This window comes from Pempheris klunzingeri, chromosome 18 (genome assembly GCF_042242105.1).
Source record: "Pempheris klunzingeri isolate RE-2024b chromosome 18, fPemKlu1.hap1, whole genome shotgun sequence".
NCBI classification, from domain to species: domain Eukaryota; kingdom Metazoa; phylum Chordata; class Actinopteri; order Acropomatiformes; family Pempheridae; genus Pempheris; species Pempheris klunzingeri.
The window spans coordinates 14,766,024-14,784,902 of NC_092029.1; the positions used below are offsets into that span (position 1 = coordinate 14,766,024).

At 41.4% G+C, this 18,879-nt stretch overlaps 1 protein-coding gene across 2 annotated transcripts; it reads right to left on the reverse strand.

Moving 5' to 3' along the window:
• Positions 1-210: 210 nt before the first annotated feature.
• pals1b (protein associated with LIN7 1, MAGUK p55 family member b) lies at positions 211-17,570 on the reverse strand. 2 transcript variants are annotated; one of them, XM_070849086.1, is made up of 14 exons: positions 17,427-17,570; positions 13,900-14,372; positions 12,322-12,530; positions 9,048-9,125; positions 6,412-6,519; positions 5,749-5,910; positions 5,320-5,397; positions 5,031-5,214; positions 3,860-3,928; positions 3,619-3,690; positions 2,772-2,933; positions 2,467-2,669; positions 2,061-2,171; positions 211-1,172 (listed from the first exon to the last, which is right to left on the reverse strand). In XM_070849086.1, the coding sequence occupies exons 2-14, from the start codon at positions 14,225-14,227 to the stop codon at positions 996-998; spliced, it is 1,941 nt and encodes a 646-aa protein (XP_070705187.1). In that variant the 5' UTR covers positions 14,228-14,372; positions 17,427-17,570; the 3' UTR covers positions 211-995. The 2 variants fall into 2 exon arrangements, with proteins under 2 accessions (XP_070705187.1, XP_070705186.1); XM_070849085.1 differs by having other exon boundaries at positions 6,412-6,531.
• Positions 17,571-18,879: the final 1,309 nt, after the last annotated feature.

An 18,879-nucleotide genomic window follows, 5' to 3' on the forward strand; every position in this document is an offset into this window, starting at 1 on the left:
ATGTAAAGGAAAAGGAAGTGGGATCCAAGTGTTGAGGTAACCCAGGAATGGCAGCTATCTTGCACCACAATACTACATTCAACACATTATTTTTAGCTACTGTAGGAATCCTCAAGGGCTGAATTAGTACACAGTTGTGTTGCAACATTAATATGACCAGCAGATTAGACGGCAGGTGGAATCACTTGTTCACATATGTATCTGGTTTTATTCACACTTCAGAATTGTGCTTATGATTTCAAGAAAAGAAGCAAAACCTTGTTTGTTACGCTCAGAGATAACATGTTTTGTTGATAAAAGCTTATCTCAGCAGTATTTTGCAGCATGATAGACTGACAGTAAAGAGAACCAGCTAGAGACGATGTGTCAGATTTGAGGTCCTTCATAACAGCGACATGAGACAACACAAAATAATACTGACAGTGGCGTGGAGCAGATTACAGCAGATTTCCCTTCTGTGTCTGAATGGAAGACGTTACACGGCAGCCGCTTTAATCATGGCCGCTTCTCTTCAGTCTGGTACCTGCTTCATCAGGACGTCATTTTATAACTGTGACATTAACACTCTCCCAGCTGAGTGCACCGTTTCGTACATCACACACACACACAAAATGTAATGATAAAATATGTGATCCTTTTGACTAGAAAATATATATTTACAATTATAAATAACTATTAAGGATAGCATAGAAATATTTCTATTTGTTTGATAAATGACTTTGCATAAAACTGAGATTGACAAGAAACTTCATGTAACAAACAGAAAAAAAAAAAAAAAAAAATCACACACACAGAGACAAAAAGAAATGTAAGAAACTTGAGTCCATCCCTGCAACATGTGGTGAGGATCACCTCCTCTGTAAACGAGGAGAATGTGCAAGCGAAAATCCAGTGACAATCAGCACCGTCCATCTTTCATTTAACGATCTCCGGGAAACATTCACTGTTGCTCTGCTGTTTACCTCCCTCTACTCTGAGGTCAGACCCTGTGACCTCTAGCACAGCCAGGAGGTGGGCACCCACTGTGGCTCAGTGTCCAGCTTCTCTATCAGCCTGCGCAGCTCGTGGAAGGCCTGGTCTGGATCCATGTTCACAATGGTGGCATCGAAGAAGTGGCCGAAATTGTTCTCCATCTCTCGGGCCTTCTCAATGACCTCCTTAAGCTCTTCAGGCTGAGCGCAGAAAACAAGAAGAGAGAAATCCTCAATGGTCATTAATTCTTTACTTTTATGAAGGTTATATTTTGATTTTGTTGTGATAGCTGTTTTCTCTATATCGCTTGGTTATGCAATGATGTCATGTTCTTGTCATGTTATTGTGTATTTAGAGTACCAGGAGTAAATGATTTGTTTTTACTATTTCTGCCCAGATAAAGATGCTGTGAGGTCAAAACTAGACTATTAAAATTGACATAACTTATTCTGTTGCTCTGCCTAAAGGCCCTTTGAGACACATTTCAGACAGATTTTAGCACATTTTGTCTGAAAAGCCCTTAAGTGTTTTAAACCTTAAAGATCCCATATTATGCTCTTTGTCAAGTTCATTCTTGTATTTGGAGATCCTCTTAGAATAGGTTTAATTGGTTTGATTTTTTGGTCATACCGGACATGGCTGCTGCAGCTGTTTTCAGCCACTATCTGCACATTCTGCTTTAGAAGAACAGAACAATCTGTGGCTTTGCCTTCAACACCTTTGTGTTGTGGGGAGCTGGTGTTAGTGAGGTAAAACAAAGGGGTAACAGCATGGTGGACTGAGGAGGTCTTCAGTGGGTGAGTACAGTCAGCTTGCTGAAGGGCTGGAGGAGGTCACATGATCAACAGATCCCAATATGACATCATAAAGGGAGCAAAATGTGAACATTGTGTTTTCACACGTTTACAGAAAAATGGGCTGGAAAGTAAAGAGCTTTTCTCATAGTTTGGTAGTTGTTAGGCAACACATATTTATGTTGAAAAACCATTTTGCATGATATGGGACCTTTAAATGGTTCATTTTCCTTTAAGATGTTTTCTTTCATATGCATATATTAACTTTTAGGAGTGACACTGAACAGTGGGTACCTTTGGTGTTTTCCCCTCAGTGGCCAGCAGGGTGCGTAGTCGTTCCTGAGAAGGAGGAGCGATGAAGATGACATAGGGCTTGAGGTTGGATGACCTCAGTACCCGCAGTGACTGAGAAGAGGAAGAACAGGGATATATATGTATATTACATATATATGAAATGGAAGGACAAACCAAAACAAAGATAAAACAGGACTGAAAATCTACCAAACCAAACACTACCATCTTTTTCACTGACTATACAGAGTTTTCCGCATTAATCAGCAGTGATGAGTATCAAACGAAACACAATTTGAGATTTATACTCAAGGCCTCAAGGCCAGTGGTTAAGATCATGACATGGAGATGAAATGGGCTTTGTGATTAATGTGTTAGACAGAAATAGTGACAGGTGCTCAGTCTTTACCCTGGTGTGGAGGCAGAGCAGGCAGATGCGTCCAGAGTTGATGACGTGTCGAACTGAGTCGGTGCTGGTGCCGTACAGGTTCTTCTCGTATTCCCCAGACTCAATGAACTTCCCGGTCGCTAAGTCGGCTTCAAATGCAGAGCGGCTCACAAAGTGGTACTCGCGCCCATTCCGCTCATCTATCCTTGAGTTTCTGGTCGTGTCTGAGTCATGAAAGAGGACAAATCAGTTTGACTTGACTCATGAAGTGTTGATGAATATTTGATATTGCGATGTCCCCCTGCTTTAAAAAAGTGGGGACTTACGTGGAACAGCAACGGCAAACTTTTCCGGTTCAATGGACAGGAGCCTCCGACGCAGCTCATCGTGGCCGCTGTTTGTAGGACCAATCAGAGCGATGGGCCGTTTGCGATTGGCAGGCTGGTGATAAAGCGACATCTCCTCATAGGTGAGGATGTCATCGTAGTCTGAAGAGACAGTTAGGAGGGGTTAGTGAAAAAATCCCTGACAAACAATTCTGATCTTTGACCTGTCTGTGAAGGGGGGAAAGAGATTAGAGGGAGATCAACACAACACCACGCTAACATATCATCATTCCTGTTTGTGGGAAAGCCTTTATAGTCTCTTTACAACGTCCTGCTTCATACTTGAGTCTCTCAGCAACACATAAAATCAGTGTGCTACAGTTGTTCACTCGAGAAATGTGTGTGTGTCTGTGTGTGTCTGTCTGAGTGTATATGTGTTGCTATGTGTAAACCAATAACACCACAGGTCCCTTCAAGCCATTTAGGCACCTGCTGGGCACCTGTTGGTGCCTCCTCTGATCACGTCTCCGGGACTAATCTGACCTGTGACACACCGAGTCTGGACAAGCTGCTGTGAGACCGACAGGACGTGTCAACTCCAGCTAACGTGTGGGGTTAATACTGACAATGTGAGGACAGTTGCAGTCAGGAGCAGTCTTTCACTGCCGGTGAACGAGAAGCGACAATTGGAGTTCTTTGGGTTACGGGTGTAGCTTTTTAAACAGCGGTTGCTGAGGGAGAGGGGGCCCATTTTCAAACATGAAACCCACTCCGCAAACTGTTAAGCCTCTGAAGAGACACAGCTAGAAAAGAAAAAAAAAAAACACACTAAAAAGTGGAATCTTACCAGTATTTCTGCTCACGGTTGATGTGCTCTTCTTCCTCTGTTTCTTGCTTTTCTTTGCATACCAAAGCTTCCCTGCAGAAACGACAGGGTCAAACAATGTTTGCTTTCAAAAGGGGGATAATCATTTCACTCTGTTACGACCACCGTATCTTGAAGTAGTACATGCAAAATGTTTGGGTTTGAGAATTATACCTTGTGTTTTCTCACCACATAGTGTGCATGTCCAAAATTTTACGCTTACCTTGGTGTTCTCGAGTCCTGTCCGTTAGAGTTTTCTTCAAGGTCTCTCTCTGTTGTTGGAAGCATTTCCCTGAAAAAGAGACGAGCAGAGAGACACAGATCAGCTATCCAACACTGTAAATATAGACACACAAACCCAGTGTGTTTTGCATTTCAAAGGTCCATGTTCACTTTAAATTGCATGCACTGGACCACTACACCTTACACAGCTTTCCATTTTCAGTACTTAAACTCATTTGCTTCCAGTCACAACAGTCCTGGGTTAGAGTGTAATCGCCAATAATTCTTAGGTGTTTGTTTTAATCTACTTGATGTGCCAGATGGATGGTGTTTCCTGCCAGGACGACAGCGCTCGGTTGGTTACAGATAACTTTCACGCCCCTTTACTGTGATTGCATTCTCATGTACTACTGAAGATGGAGTGAGTCACGAGAAGTTCTGCGTACTTTACTCATTATTGGATATTATACTGGAATCAAGCACCACTGTTTATCTTATGTTGAATGCCACTTACTAATATATACATATACACATGTGTTTTAGAGGACATTTCGATTTTTCTGGTTAAAGTTATTTACAGCGGTTTAAAAAATGATTTAATATCATGCAGGTGTTTGTCCTTCATATACTGACTGTTAACAGTTCAGCCTTTGTTGTTTGTGTGTTACAAGGCTGCTGTTGACTGTGAGAACTGACAAGAGGGTTTATGACATGACATATTGACATATTGTGGTACGATTACACTTATACAAGTGTGTATACCGGTTGGACAATTTCTGATCAACACATTTATTCAATGACTGTTATATCAACCAAGTGACTGTGCACCGACAATGTCATTTGCATGCATCTCCAGTCTTGTTGCTTCAAATATTTATGATGCAGAATATACAACTACATGTATTGTAAGTGGAGATACCATGTACTTTAGTTTTACTATGGCTTGTACAGTGTGTTATAGTTTAGTTCTCCATGTCTTATGTTTATGATGTCACTTGTATTCAAAAATAAAGATACTGTGCTGAGATACTGCAATCATATAAAAACCATTATTTACACATTTTATACCTGTTCTAGATTTGTTTGCATTGGTAGCATTTTGTCCTTGTGGTTATCTGCCCTTGTGAAGAAATGAAGTACATAATGATATTCAGACCTGGTCTGACCTCTACCTGGAATGAGTCCAGCCAGTGGCTGGTTGTCCTCATCTCCATCCCTGTAGGCCTGCCACCAGTTGGGGTCATCCTGGCTGATGACATGGAGGATGTCTCCCTTCTGGAAGGACAGGCCCAGCTCCCGACACGGCACAAAGGGGTCATCAGAGGGGTCGTAGTCAAAGTAAGCTCGTACGTGTATCTGAGGACGGGGTTTACAATGTCAAGGTTGGCATTGCATGCATGCAGACAGGAGTTCACAGACTTACACACACACACACACACACGCTCATCATTAGAGACTTACCACAGTCTGTCTGTGTGGGGCAGGTTTAATCTGAGCGCTCGGGATGAGGAGGAAGGTCAAAGTGCCGTGCATTTGTTGCTGATGGAAAAGGTGGAATGAAATGAATTAAACATGACAGAGATCACATTTCCATAAAACTACATTTTTTACGGACTGTATTTACTTAAGAGCCCCAGTTGCTGTGCTTCTGGATGTATATTATATTTTGAGAGTGCATTGTTGTTCAAAAACAACAGCTCAGGTATTTATGTTGTATTACATTCAATTTGGCAAAGGAAAAAGAAAATGATTTCTTTCATAAATGAATACAGTCAGAGGGACAAAGCTTCCTTAACTTTCCCATTAATTAATATATAGATGTACCAGAGATCATTTCCCATAAATTATTGTGCATAATCAACAGACTACGGGATGATCCGTGATCCTCACCAGCAAGTCGTGGACTTCATTCACGTGTTTCCCACGAATAGGAATCCCGTTAATCTCAAGGATCTCATCTCCCTCGCTGAGAAGGCCGCTACTCTCTGCTGCTCCGCCTTTCACCACACGACTCACCACCACACTGTCCATGTCGTTACGTACTGTCGCACCCTGATGACCACGCACACGCACACACACACACAGTTACAAGACTGTTGATGACTAAGATGATCTCACTGGATAATTAATATGTAAACAAAACACCTCAAACCTGTAATAATATTCCCTAGACTGACATGTCTAAAAGCAGAGGGAGAGGCAACAGTTTGAATGCAGGGAAATATACCACATATGCTGAACATCATTGTGTCAGTGCCCTTGTTTTCAAATGTGCGCCTGGAGCTCACACTGGCAGGCGTTTTGCTGCCCTGTTGATTTGTGGGTACACTGACACTGACACACCCAGATGATAAATGTGAGTGGTGAAGCATGGTGAGGGATGACAGTAGAGGTTTCTCTACCAGACGTACACAGAATAAAAAAAAAACGTAAAGAGAATAACACAATGGAATAGATGCTTAAGATCCAAACATATTTCTTAGTGGCATATTTGCTCTAATTTTTTGTTGGTGTTCCTTTAAATAATTAATGAACTGATGGATATTGTCTCACCAGTGGAGTGTCACGGGCCTTCTCCAACCGCACCAGTTTAACTGTCTCTCCGAGGTACTGGGTCGTGCTTTCTTCTGCCATTTCCTGCACTGCCACACTGTCATGGGCCTGCATTAGTGCCTGCCACATGAAACAAACACAGAGACACACATAGAGACAAACAGTACGTACGTAGAGAAATTTTACAAACACATAATAGACAGAGACGCAGACAGAAAAATAAAGGAGGAGGCAGCGTGAGAAAATAGTGAATTGTGTCTGTATGAATGCTGTTTTAAGGACTATGGTTGGCATGGCAATAATATGATCATAAATCTTATAGCACATCATACACATTTATCAAGTGGTTTGTACTTGTCAGTGTAAACTGATGAAAAGAAGACACCAAACACATTTCAAACATGCACCTGCGAACAGAAAAGTGCTCACCCCTCGTCTTTTTTTAACAAGACCAGTCAGTAGACCCACCTCTAAGCCAGAAATAAAACAGAGATTGCTCCTTCACTACATTTAATGTGACAAGCGCTCTGTACCCCACAATTAATAACCGTCTGTCCAAATTAGTTTCTCTATCCTGCAGCAGAGGGGACCTGAAAGAGCGGAGGCCGGGCTAAGCTTTGGCATACACACAATCCGTCTTAATCTCCCCCAGCGTTTAAGAGTCAAGATCCACCGCCATCAATCATCAAACACCTTTGGCTTCCCTGCTTGTGAGAAAACTCTGTCCTAGAAAACTGTGATAGGGACACGGGTGGACTTGAGGGGCCCCTCTTTCTTTCACACGTGTACCTGTCTCCATTAGTTTAGAGTATGAGGTTGTTTACCTGTACGGACTACAGGGTGACTCATGTGATCTTCTACTCCCCGCAGAGAAACCAACATAATCTGTTCCACTTTCTGTGCCACAGAGTAGACTCACTTCACATCATATTGCCCCCGCTGGCTGCATGGATCCAGCTCAGTAGAGGGGTTAATAGGGCAATAGGAGAATTGGTGGTCATATGGGTCAAACATCAGACCCCTGGCCCTTTGTCAGGACCCTCGACCATAAAATCACAGCAGTCATCCACCTGGAGTCTTTTCTCACCTTACTGCGTCTCTAATGGACAATGACGATAATGTGCGTACATTTTTTCTACAGAGGAACCACTCAGGCTTATATTGATAAATGTAGAGCATCCCCAGTTTAAGCCACTTCCAGGCAACTCTATTTGAATCTTTTCATGATAGCGTACCAAATGTCCACTGAAAAGATGCACAGGTAAACAACAGTGTGTAATGCTTTTATAAGGGGACGGTACACATACACTGGAACATCTTAATTGTCCTGTTAGCCAGCTGTGCCAACTATTTAAGCTACAGCCAAAATGGACTTGGAAATTACTCATAACTGAAGATTAGAAGTTATAGGACAGATATTTTACCTCTTTGCTAATGGTTAATCACACTCACTTTGATTACACAATAACCTAAAATCTCCCTAAAATTCCTTGCTTACTTCATCCTAATGCCCCATCATAACAAATAGGGAATAGTTACCATTTTAATTAAGGTTTTTTTTTAATTGTTGAGATTCTTGTGATAATAGCATCATGTAATTACATTATTTTAACTTCTATAGATACTCAGTGAACACAGATCAACCGTTACATCTTGAGTCTGGCAACATGTATTTAAGAGAGGCATCCACCTTGTCAGCAGGACATTTTTTCACACATTAGAGGAAACCTTATTAAAAGGTTAAATATGGCTTTACTTCATCTAAACTACTGTATAGCATTACATCCTTTAAATTGTGAACTACATCAAAGCTGTAGGCTGTCATAAACCAGCGAGATCTTTTACATTTCTCATTGCCTTTTTTCTTTTTTAATTTCAAAGAAACTGACAAGCGGTCCGCTGCGAAGAACGCACCAATCATGCTTTTTCATTACCAAGAGAGCTGACCCACATTACAGCCTAATTTACATAATGGCCTTTCTTGAGACCCACTAGATTAATCTTTGGAACAAAACACAGACTAGTTGACCTTGAAGAAACTGACTTTTGCACACCCTAAAATAACAGCTAATAATAACAGATAAAATTAATGCGTCATTAAAGAGTTTATCTGAGAAGCAAGCATCTGCCCTGCACCAATGTCCTTGAGCAAAACAGTAAATCCGTACTAGCACAAAGGACACCAAAGATGACATGATCTCATAACTTTCTTCATAAAGTTCCTGCTTTCTATATCCGCCAGTCTTTTGCCATGTACAGTACAGTACAGTGCATCGTGATGGAGCAATCTGTCATTTGGTCTGCTTTTAGCCCAGAATATATGATGGTACATGGTAGCAAAGTGAAACTATCCTTCAAATGCCTTTGAGCTGGTGAGACCATTTTTATATCTCATAATCTATGAAGTATTATATACTTAAGCCTGACTTCTGACCTCCCAGTGGAAGGTGCACGAGAAACAATTACCCTATTGGAATACGTAGAGTGTAACAATAATTATATTTCCAGTTTTCCAATTACCAGCATATTAACTAATTTAATGAGTTGGTCTATAAGGCTCAGCTGGCTTGCTTTACAATAATATTGTAAGCCAAGTAGAGGTATGTTGAGTCACAGCTGGCAAGCTGATATCTGACCTGCAGATGAGGATTGGTGAGCAGAGCTCTGAGCTCCAAACCCTCCTTCTGTTGGCTGGACTGGAGCATCTTCTGAACCTGAACACAAACACAGAACTATGGTGAGGGAAACTGTTTGACTTTCACTAAGAGCTGTAAACAGGGTGACCAGGTGAAGTCAAGAGCAAATTAAGTTTATTACCAATTTACAACTTTAAACTATCTTGAATATCAAAATGGAGACGAGGAAAGGGAGGAGCCAGGGCTTGAACCTCTCTCTCTAGCTCTCTCTAGCTTTTTCATTCTTTACACAATCATTTCTGTCACTTTCCATGTGAACAACCGAATGACACGCTATGAATGTCTTCTAGGATGTGTAATGTGCGCTGTTATAATCATATTTAACAATTAGTATAACAGTACTGCTATTTAAAACAAGAGATTTTTCATCTGACCTTCAACTCTTCTGACGTTCATTACAATATGAGAACATTTTAAAACATTGAACTAAAATTTCTAATTGTGCATTCAAATCGGAAGGGTGGAACATCACTCTGACATGTGATGACTACATTAACGCTCCCCAGAGGATGCATTCTTTGGATTTTGGTGAGTCAATGACCCATTTCCTTGGACAAACCTCAGGGCGGACTGTGAACGTTTTACACATCATATCTCAGTTACATTTGCACAGACATATGCCAAACGCAAGATACTGTCTTATTGTATGACGTGTGCAACAATTAATGTGAATAATCTTTTCATAACAGTTGGACACTTCCTTCATCTGGGTTTTTTTCATGACACTGTTTAGCATTTCACTAACAGTGACACTGTTGCTCAACGTTGGGCAGCATAAATATCTACATGAAGCTTGGACACTAAACTGATTGTATCCTAAACCTACATACATTAACAAAATAATCTGGTTACATTGGTAATGTGTTGACTGCAGTTTGGATTCTCAAAGAATTGCAAAAATAATAAAAACACAAATGTGTGCAGGCATACATGTGCATGTGCTTGCACACGCATACAATCACACACGTAGTACTTGGCTCCCAATGGTAGCTCACAGTAGGGTGTCACATTCCAGAGAGCTAGCTGTTACACTTGGAAAAACAACCAATGAAATTCATTTTCATTGTGTGTGTTTACACATGAAAGTTGTGTTTAGCCAAATTTAAGCATAAACTTTGGGAGCACCTAATTATACTACAGCACATTACACTTCTCTTCCATGGCTTTTCAGACTTTCCACTCTGCTCCGTTTATATTCCTTTCTTTCTTTTCTCCACTCTGTTACAAGGCTCTATTTTAATCACTCAGTTGTTGTGCTGTCATTTGGAGGGAAGATGCTATTGTTTGTGGTTTGGACTGTGTTCTGGATCATGACAGAAGGCATCTTGGTGTTCTGATACTCTGTCTTTTTGCCTCTTCCTCTCCTGCTCGGAGCTTAGTTCATCCATTACACTAATCAAAGCGCTCATTAACAAGGTGACGCACTTTCCCCTCCCCCCCCCAGGAACGCTGCACCTCGGCCCACGCTGCTGTAAGCTGCTGGAGTTTCTTTTTCTGGCTGCCCAGATCCTGGCCTCCTTCCTGCAGTGTGCTGCACTGCTCAGCAAGCACCAAGGGCTGCTGGGAGATTAGTTTACCCAACAGCCAATCTGACTGTCACACAGCACAACCTCTTAGTTTAGACACACTGCAGCTCAAACTATTACGAGTTGTTAAGCGCTTCGGGAGCTGTGCCCGGGGGTGAGTGCACACACTGATTTACTGTATGCAGGGAGACAACGTGTTGTGTGTAAAGCAAAACAGATCATCTCACCCAGCCCCCCTATCTTCAAACCACTCATTTCAAGACTGGAATATCAATTCTATAGCAGTGCTGCTTGGTGTCCTTTGAATGAACTCCACACAGCTCATAGCAGCCTGTTTCGTGAAAACAAGGCTGACTCTTACACATCTAGCTATCAGCTAAAAATCACACTGCACCACTCTGACTGCGCTGAGAAGCCTGTATTACATTCGCTCATGTTACACCTATCAAAAGTTGACACTAATCCTAATGAAGTGCCTATTGTGGGTGTAGCCTGTCATTGTTGTATAGAGCTTCTACCTAATTCATAGCAAACCATATCACAATTTCTGTCTTTTTACAGAGAACGGGCTCTGTGTGACAGGCTGCATTTGAACACTCAATGTGCAGAGGCTCAGCTCTGCAGGGACACAAGTCAATTACTGTCGCTTTGCTTCAGTAAAGACCAACTGGATTGTGTTTTGTCAACGAGGAGGTCAGGTGTGGCACATTCCCAGCTACTCAAACATGAATACTGAGATGGTTTCGTGCTCTCTGTCACTCTCTGTACCAGAGCTCAGGAGGCAGAACTGTCAGCTGGTATTTAAAGAGGTAATTGGTGGACAGGGAAATCAAATAAAAACCACTGTGATGTTTTATACAATATATTTGCAAACAAGTGGACCAAACCAAGTATTTACACTTTGGTTCATGCCTTCCTTCTTCTCCTTCTTTGTCCATGTCTAATGTACAGTATTTCCCTGTCATCTTGTCCTTTTTTGCACCCTAATTCTCCATTTTAAATTTTTCCACCCTCTGCCTCTTTTCACTTTTTTCCAGCTCACTCATTTTTCATGCACGGACTAGATCCAACAAATCCCCAATTTTTGTTTTCTCTCACCTTGTTAAGCACAAGACAATTTACATTTCATAATTATTCAGACTGGCTTAGCTGTCTTTTGGGCAGCTTTGTTGAATTAATCATCACCTCAAGCAAAGATTTTTCATGATTCATTGAGCTTGTTCAGATACTTTACTCACAGAGGTACTTGCTTCAAAATAGAAGTTTAACAGGGTCCAAACCACAAATTGGCCAGTACAATCTGAGCGCCTTTATGCCTGTATGCACTAACTGCCTCCTCTGTGGAGACCACTGCTAGTCTCATGAGGTAAGGAATTGGTTTTGTGGCATGGTAAAAAATTTCTAAAAATTAAAGTGAGTTGTTCGTTATTCTGGGTAAAAGAATATTCCCTGATTCAGTTTCTCCTGGAGCTGTGGACACTAAAACCACCAGCATTTACAAAACGGTAAGATGCAGCAGTGTCAACTACTTTAACAAGTACTGATTCAATACTAACAGCAACGCTTCCACTGAGCACTGCATAAATTGCTTTTACTTTTCCATAAGTCGTCATACTGCAGCAAAGTGCTTCCATACAATGTTTGTTTTCAGCTTGAACAAGTTGCTTTAAAATGACTGTTTTGCGCACCTCCTGGCAGAGATCCTTTGCTTGTGCTGTGAGGGGTGAAGTGGGACTGACTCGGCTCATCTGCTGGGATACAGCGGTGTAGATGGTGTAGGCATTCCTGAAGTCCTCCTTGGCAACGAGCTGCATTATCAGCTCCACATCCTGCTGGCTCTGCGCATCAGTCAGACAGTGCTGCACCCACTTCAGAGCCTGCAGCAACTCCTCCAACTCTGAGAAAGAGGCAGAGACAGTGAGGCGAACAGTACAGAGACACACAGGGGCAAACAGATGAAAGTCAGGAAATTTGTACTCCTTTAAGAATATGATATTATTAGAACCATGTTATTTCAAAGAGTCACTTCATATAATATGTGGACGTCCATATTTAGAGGTTAAAGGAGAGGCACAAACATGTTAAGCCTGGGGAGACTGGACTTAAGCCCTTGAATCACCCCGATGTTAGCCCACTGCTTCCTGAGGTGTGGTGCCATCCCTGCTGCAAAGGCACATACCTCATATTGTAAATGTCTGCTAAACACAGCTGTCAGCTTTCAGAGCCATAACAACATTTATACACAGCTGTGTGTATGACAGGTGTGTCATAGCACAGTAGGACAAAAACTGTGTGTTCTTTAAGAGCTGTGGTGGGAGACCTCAATTATGTGGGAGTTTTCTTTTTTGGGGAGATTTTTCTCCTCCAGTGATGTGACGAATCAAACTGTTGGTCTCTGCAGTGAATGTCTAGAATTTAGCTCTTGAGCTACCTGTGTGCCAGTGAGTCTTCATTTCTGTTCAACTTAGACTTTGATTTGAAGATTTATCATAGCAGACAGAATGGAAACAATTTATTGGATTTATGTTCTGCACCAATTTACACTCTACAGTAATATTAATTATGTATTAGACTGAGAAGACCAGATTTCATAGTCGAGAGGCACACGTTGACCCAACACAATAACTGCAATTACCCTTTAGTATAATAATAGTATACTGTGTAGTAATCCTACAGAAACACATGTTCACCTCCTCCCTGTCATACCAAAGCCAGCACTGTCAAGGGGCACAAAGTTAAGTCAGATGAGGTGTACAGACACATTCAGATCAACCGCATTTGTATGAGAGGGCTCTTTGTCTGATGTAATTTGCTGTTTTTATTAGCAAGATGTCAGAAGCTTCTGAATAACAATCAACTGACTCCTGATCTGTCACTGAAATGAGTTTGAAACTGAAGAAATGTAATAATGAACCCACCCTCTCATTTAAAAAAAAATCTGTGTGGAAAATTAATCAATTACTTTCTACAAATTAATATGTTGTGGACACAGACTAGTTCAAACAATATTTTGTGAACTCAAACTAGCCTAACTAGTGGAAACAGCCCCTAAACCCCATCACACTCCTGCACTAACGCCCTCTGCTCTTCCCCCTCAATAGTCATTGTTTTCACTCCTTTTGTTGTCACTGATTTTTTGTAAAACGTCGCAACTCTGTATTCTTCTCTTGGGTCTAAAGTCCTCCTCTCCTTTGTAACCGTCTTCCACCCTCTTTGACCCCCATAAAGACCTTCTAGGCCTCATTGACCTCCTCCTCTCAACTCACCGCCTACAGGATCCTGGGCACATGTGTTTTTGGTGGCCTTTTCCTTCCCCTCAAATGTAGGATTGTCAATCCCCACTTTGGGGTTCTGTGACAGTTTCTTGAGCCTCAGTGAAGCGTTGGGGTCGATGTCATGCTTCCCCCTGCTGTCCTCCTCCCTCCTCTTCCTCAGCTCCTCTTGATAGTGCTGGATCCTCTCCATGTGGGCACTGCAGTGTGGAGATTTGACAAGGCTACTTTCCTCCCCTGGACAGTCCACTGCCCTCTCCCTGTGGCCCTTGGCCTGACCAGAGGCCTCCTGCACATAACCATTCATATGGGACGTGATCATCGTTGCTGCAGCAGTGCGCAGCTCAAACCATCCCAGTGTTTACTGAGAGCTGCTTGAGTGTTACAAGGAGCTGACCGTGAGACTGCTCCGTTCATAGGCCATAGCACACCAGTGGAGGATGTAGTCCTTTATCTAATCTGTCATTCTGAAATACAAACAGAGTAAAAAATGTCCATGTTATTTTTCAGCATTAAGTGTTAACATGGTGAATAAAGTCAAGTATGTTTAATACATCTAGCATAAGTAAACCATAAACAGAAGTTCAAAGGTTCCACTGCCAGATAAAATTTGCACTAGTTTGGGCTGCAGCCTGATCATTAGCTCAATTGACAACACTTAAGATATTGGAGCAGTCTATATCCTCGGCTGCCAACACGTTCCCTATTTTGTTATACTTCAGAGGGGGTAAAGGGTGAATCTGGTGTTGCATCATTTTTCAAAATATACACTGTATATGTTGCTTATATCGCCAAAAATCTGTGGAGAAAAATTATCATACAATTCTATCTTATATTCTCATGCCAAAGTTTAAAAACTGATACAATTTTACCACAATATGAACACAACTCATTACTTACCTTTTGCAAATATACAACTACACAAATAATTAGTATATGTGTGTGTGTGTGTAGCTTTTGTTTAAATGGTATTTTTAAAAGGTATTTTCTTTACTTTTTTAGAGCATGTCTCTTGTGCTGGTTTAACATGTGAATTTCTCTCAAGTGGATCAATAAAGTAGTCTTAATTTATTTGTATTCTGACCCTCACAAACTCAAATTACTTAACAGTGGTAACTAATAAATTGTTCAACCAGTTAAGCTCATATTTAATCGTTAATAGCTGGTTGCCAGTTGAGCGAGGTTAACATTTGCTCTCACTTGCTTTCATCTTTCACACCACTAATCTAACTCTTTACATGGAAAGCTCTGTGGCCTCAGTCACCTGAAATCCCTTCTGCTCAGTCTCATCCAGCCATTTTCTTGGGTCACTTGTCCCCAGTTGTCCCGTCCTCATGGACAGCTTAATTAAAATACCCATCTGTAGCCTATGTATGGATGCCTAAATAAAAGACGCAGAACTACCACTATGTGATCTATCACTCTTATGATTGATGTGCATATTATTCTATTTTAAGGATGCTACGTGTGTTAATCTGGATTAACAAATTTGCTTGTTGGTATGATTAGCAGATGCTCGCTTAAAAAAACAAAACAAACTCAATCTATATTTCATGAAATTGAGTGATGAGTGAAAGTGCTCTGTGCGGGCCAAAAAGAAGGATATATCTTGAAAGCCATGGGCCTGTAGTGGCTCTCTCTCTCCAATCTGCTATGGCTTAAATACACTGTAGCCTTGACACATAACTATATACATATTTCCTTAATTTACATGGTAAACCCCCCTAATTATTGCTAAGAAGTTAAAGACACCTTTCTGTGTGCAGTAACAGAAGGATAAACATGGCGTTGTCATTGAAAGTCACCTTTGAGGCTCATGTCACATAGTCAGTCATACACACATGTCACTTACTACCTCAGCCCTCCCCCTCTACTACCTACCTACTTCCCACAGCTAATTATGTCTGGCAGGTCTATCCCCCCCTGCTCTTGGTCCAAGCTTCCAAACCCCTCCCCTGCAGAAGCATTTAGCTCCGTTTAGAGTGGCAGTGTACGGCTGACAAGCAGACTGCCAGCAGGCCATCTGTTCCTGTGGGCTTAATTAAGCCTGGGATCTCGTGCTCTACTCTAGCTCAGTGGTCACAAAAGCACTGGGAGGGATGCTGGGGAAGGGACAGAGGGACCTGGGTGGAGGATTGAGAAAGAATGGAAATTCATGCACCCACCTGGACATAAACAAACAACACGACCAGTTTGGAGGAGCAAGTTTATGGCCACTGCAAGATTACGGGGGTGGTGAAATATTTCTGTGAAATTAAATAAGATCTAATTGTGCCGCGTGACGTCAAATTAGACTGATACAATCAAGCTCACATCAGCAAACCCATTAACTGAACAGGGTGAGGTGACACTCGAAGGCCAAAAATACAAAATACTGACCAAAACTGACCGAAGAAGGTCCAACGACACAGGCACTGAATGTAAAACAAATTAAAAGTATCTCAATAGAGTCCAAATTAGAATTGGGTAAACTTGGATCTCCCTGTCCCTGTCCTCTTGCATCTTATTGTACATCATCTTTCACGCTACTCACTCTGATGTACAAGAAATCCTGAATTTGTGAGTGAAAATAGTGCTGCAGTATCCTCCATTTATTCTCCAGGGGTCTCATTTGCAGAAGAAGGCTGTGAGATATGGTTGAAAAATCAGAAAGTGTAGTGTATTTCCTCACTCCTGTGGCATCAAAAACTACTTAAACTAAAAGTTACAGCGGTTAACTGTGCCGGCATACTCAATGTAACAATTCTTACCTAGAATGACCATTAACAGACCAAATACAGTTTAGTGATGCCTCTTAATGTGCTAACAATCTTTTCAGTGGGATAGTTGTGTCCTAACATGTGATTTCCTCCCACCTCTAATCCCAAATAAACATGGGATATCCTCCTACAGCACAACTGCAGGCTAATCTGTAATTATCACCAAAATTAAGAAGATCAAAAATCCACTTAGAGAGTTATCAATTTAAGAATTTGCTTGTATAAATGTCAGTTACAACTCCTGGAGACGCTGTCATTTATCAATATGGAATTTGTTGATATAATAGTTACGTTATTCACTGAAAGTCACCCAAGTGATAGATATTTGGTGAATTTACTCTCCAACACCAGATCTCTGACTATAATTAGCTACATGCACACATGTAGAGAGTAAAAATAGAAAACATTCTCATAAATTAGTCATTGTTTTCTGGTTTAAAACTAGCAGCTGCCGGCTCGGCTTGATGTAGCATTAAGCTAAGTTAGACATAACGTGATTTCAATGAGTCAACCGAGGAATTACAGCAACTGAGTCTTTCCTATTGTGTAGAAATACATATTTGTGCAGCAGAGCTATAGTTCACAGCACAGCGGCAAGAGCAGACTTATCACACACACGCAGAAACACACCGTCCGTCATTTTACTGCGTAAAATCTAACTTGTATTAACGCCACAATAACAAGGAACTTAGCTTAGTAGCCTGCAGCCGCTAACTGCGTAGCTTAACGGTAGCCGTCCCGCAACAGACTGCGTGTACTCACCGCTTCAAAGATAGCGAGCTGAATGACTTTGGGCCAGAGGCTTTTACTCCTTAATAATCCAACTCTCTGAAAACGTGTGTTTTACTCACACACGAGCGGCCAGAAACAGCAGAAGGTCTCTCCGGGTCTTCGCAGCCCCGCGTCCAGCCGCTACAGTGAGTTTGGTCCAGGCTCAGTCGGGACACTTGTGGCCATTGCTGTGAAACTGCGCCTGCTGTTTTGAGTCGTCGCCCTGGCAACAGCGCGACTCTACAGCGCCCCCTCTCTGCTCTGCAGCTTCTATTTCAACTCAATTAGCTTTATTAGCAAGACTGTGCCAAAGACAGCATGGCAAAAGCCCCAAGTAATAATGAGACTATTGGGAAAAGAAGAAATAAAAAGAGAAGGGTACAATTCATGAAATCAGGGTAAGAGCAGAAAATAAGGAACACTTGTTATGTGTGAGTATTTAGCTCCTACATCAGACCCTCCATCACATGGTGAGTGTCAGTATCACTATCAGCTGTTGTGAGAGCAGGGAATCATTCAAAATGATGAAATAAAAAATGGTTAATTAGATCTTTCTTGCTGTTAAAGTTAAGTTATACACAAGACAGACAGACAGATAGATTGTTCTCATGTAGGAGAGTTATATAGCTAATTTTGGATCATATCATTATATAGCTAATTTTGGATCCTAATTACGCATTAATGTGTATGTAGCATTTTAATGTAGCTGATGGGGTCAATTCTAAATTCTGTCTTAAACTCTGAATCTGTCAAGTAACAAGCAACTACAGGCCTCACAGAAATCTAGCAGAGTAAACAAAAGTACAAAGTAGTGAAGTGAAAGTATTCAAAAGTACGAGCTCCTAAAAATATGACTTGACAACAATACAAGTTTAAATGAATGGAGTTACTTTCCAGCACTAACAGAGTATTGCTACAGTAGTAATGATTGTTTTCACACTTCAATTAGTACCTTCAATATATACTGTAGCTTCAAAAAACTACTGATTTGGCCTTTAAGTGTTTCCTCATTATTTCGTCATGGAGCTACTCAGAGATAAAATGCTTGGAAAATCTCTTGTTACCGTGTCAGTGTATCCTCTAATAAATAAACATACACTCACTGCACTCCAGGGTATGAAGAATTTGCCGTTATTTTTCCACAATCGTCTTCCCACTGATCCCCTTACGTTCCACACGTTTTTATACATGTTCACATAGATGAATTTAACTAAGTTCTTGTCACAGCACTATTAATCATCACAAACTAATGGGATCTACTGTCATTTCACCTTGCCGAGCAGAACAGAAACTGTCTAATCTCCTGCAGCCTCAGAAATATCTACACCAAAGCCTGAAGCTGCCTTTTTCCTGCTGTATTTTCTATTAAGTTAATCCTTTCTGACACCTCTGTGCTTAACCTCTTTTCCTCATTAGGCTCTCTCCTGCCAGTTCCCGATTCTTA

What these genes read in the sequence shown, in the direction of transcription:
- pals1b (XM_070849085.1), bottom strand. Translation starts at nt 14,227, where the DNA reads ATGATCACGTCCCATATGAATGGTTATGTGCAGGAGGCCTCTGGTCAG. An exon ending in TGCCCAGGATCCTGTAGGCG is followed by an intron (nt 12,531 to 13,899) that starts GTGAGTTGAGAG and finishes CCTCTTTCTCAG; the next exon opens with AGTTGGAGGAGTTGCTGCAG. An exon ending in ACTGGCTGGACTCATTCCAG is followed by an intron (nt 3,929 to 5,030) that starts GTAGAGGTCAGA and finishes TCTCTTTTTCAG; the next exon opens with GGAAATGCTTCCAACAACAG.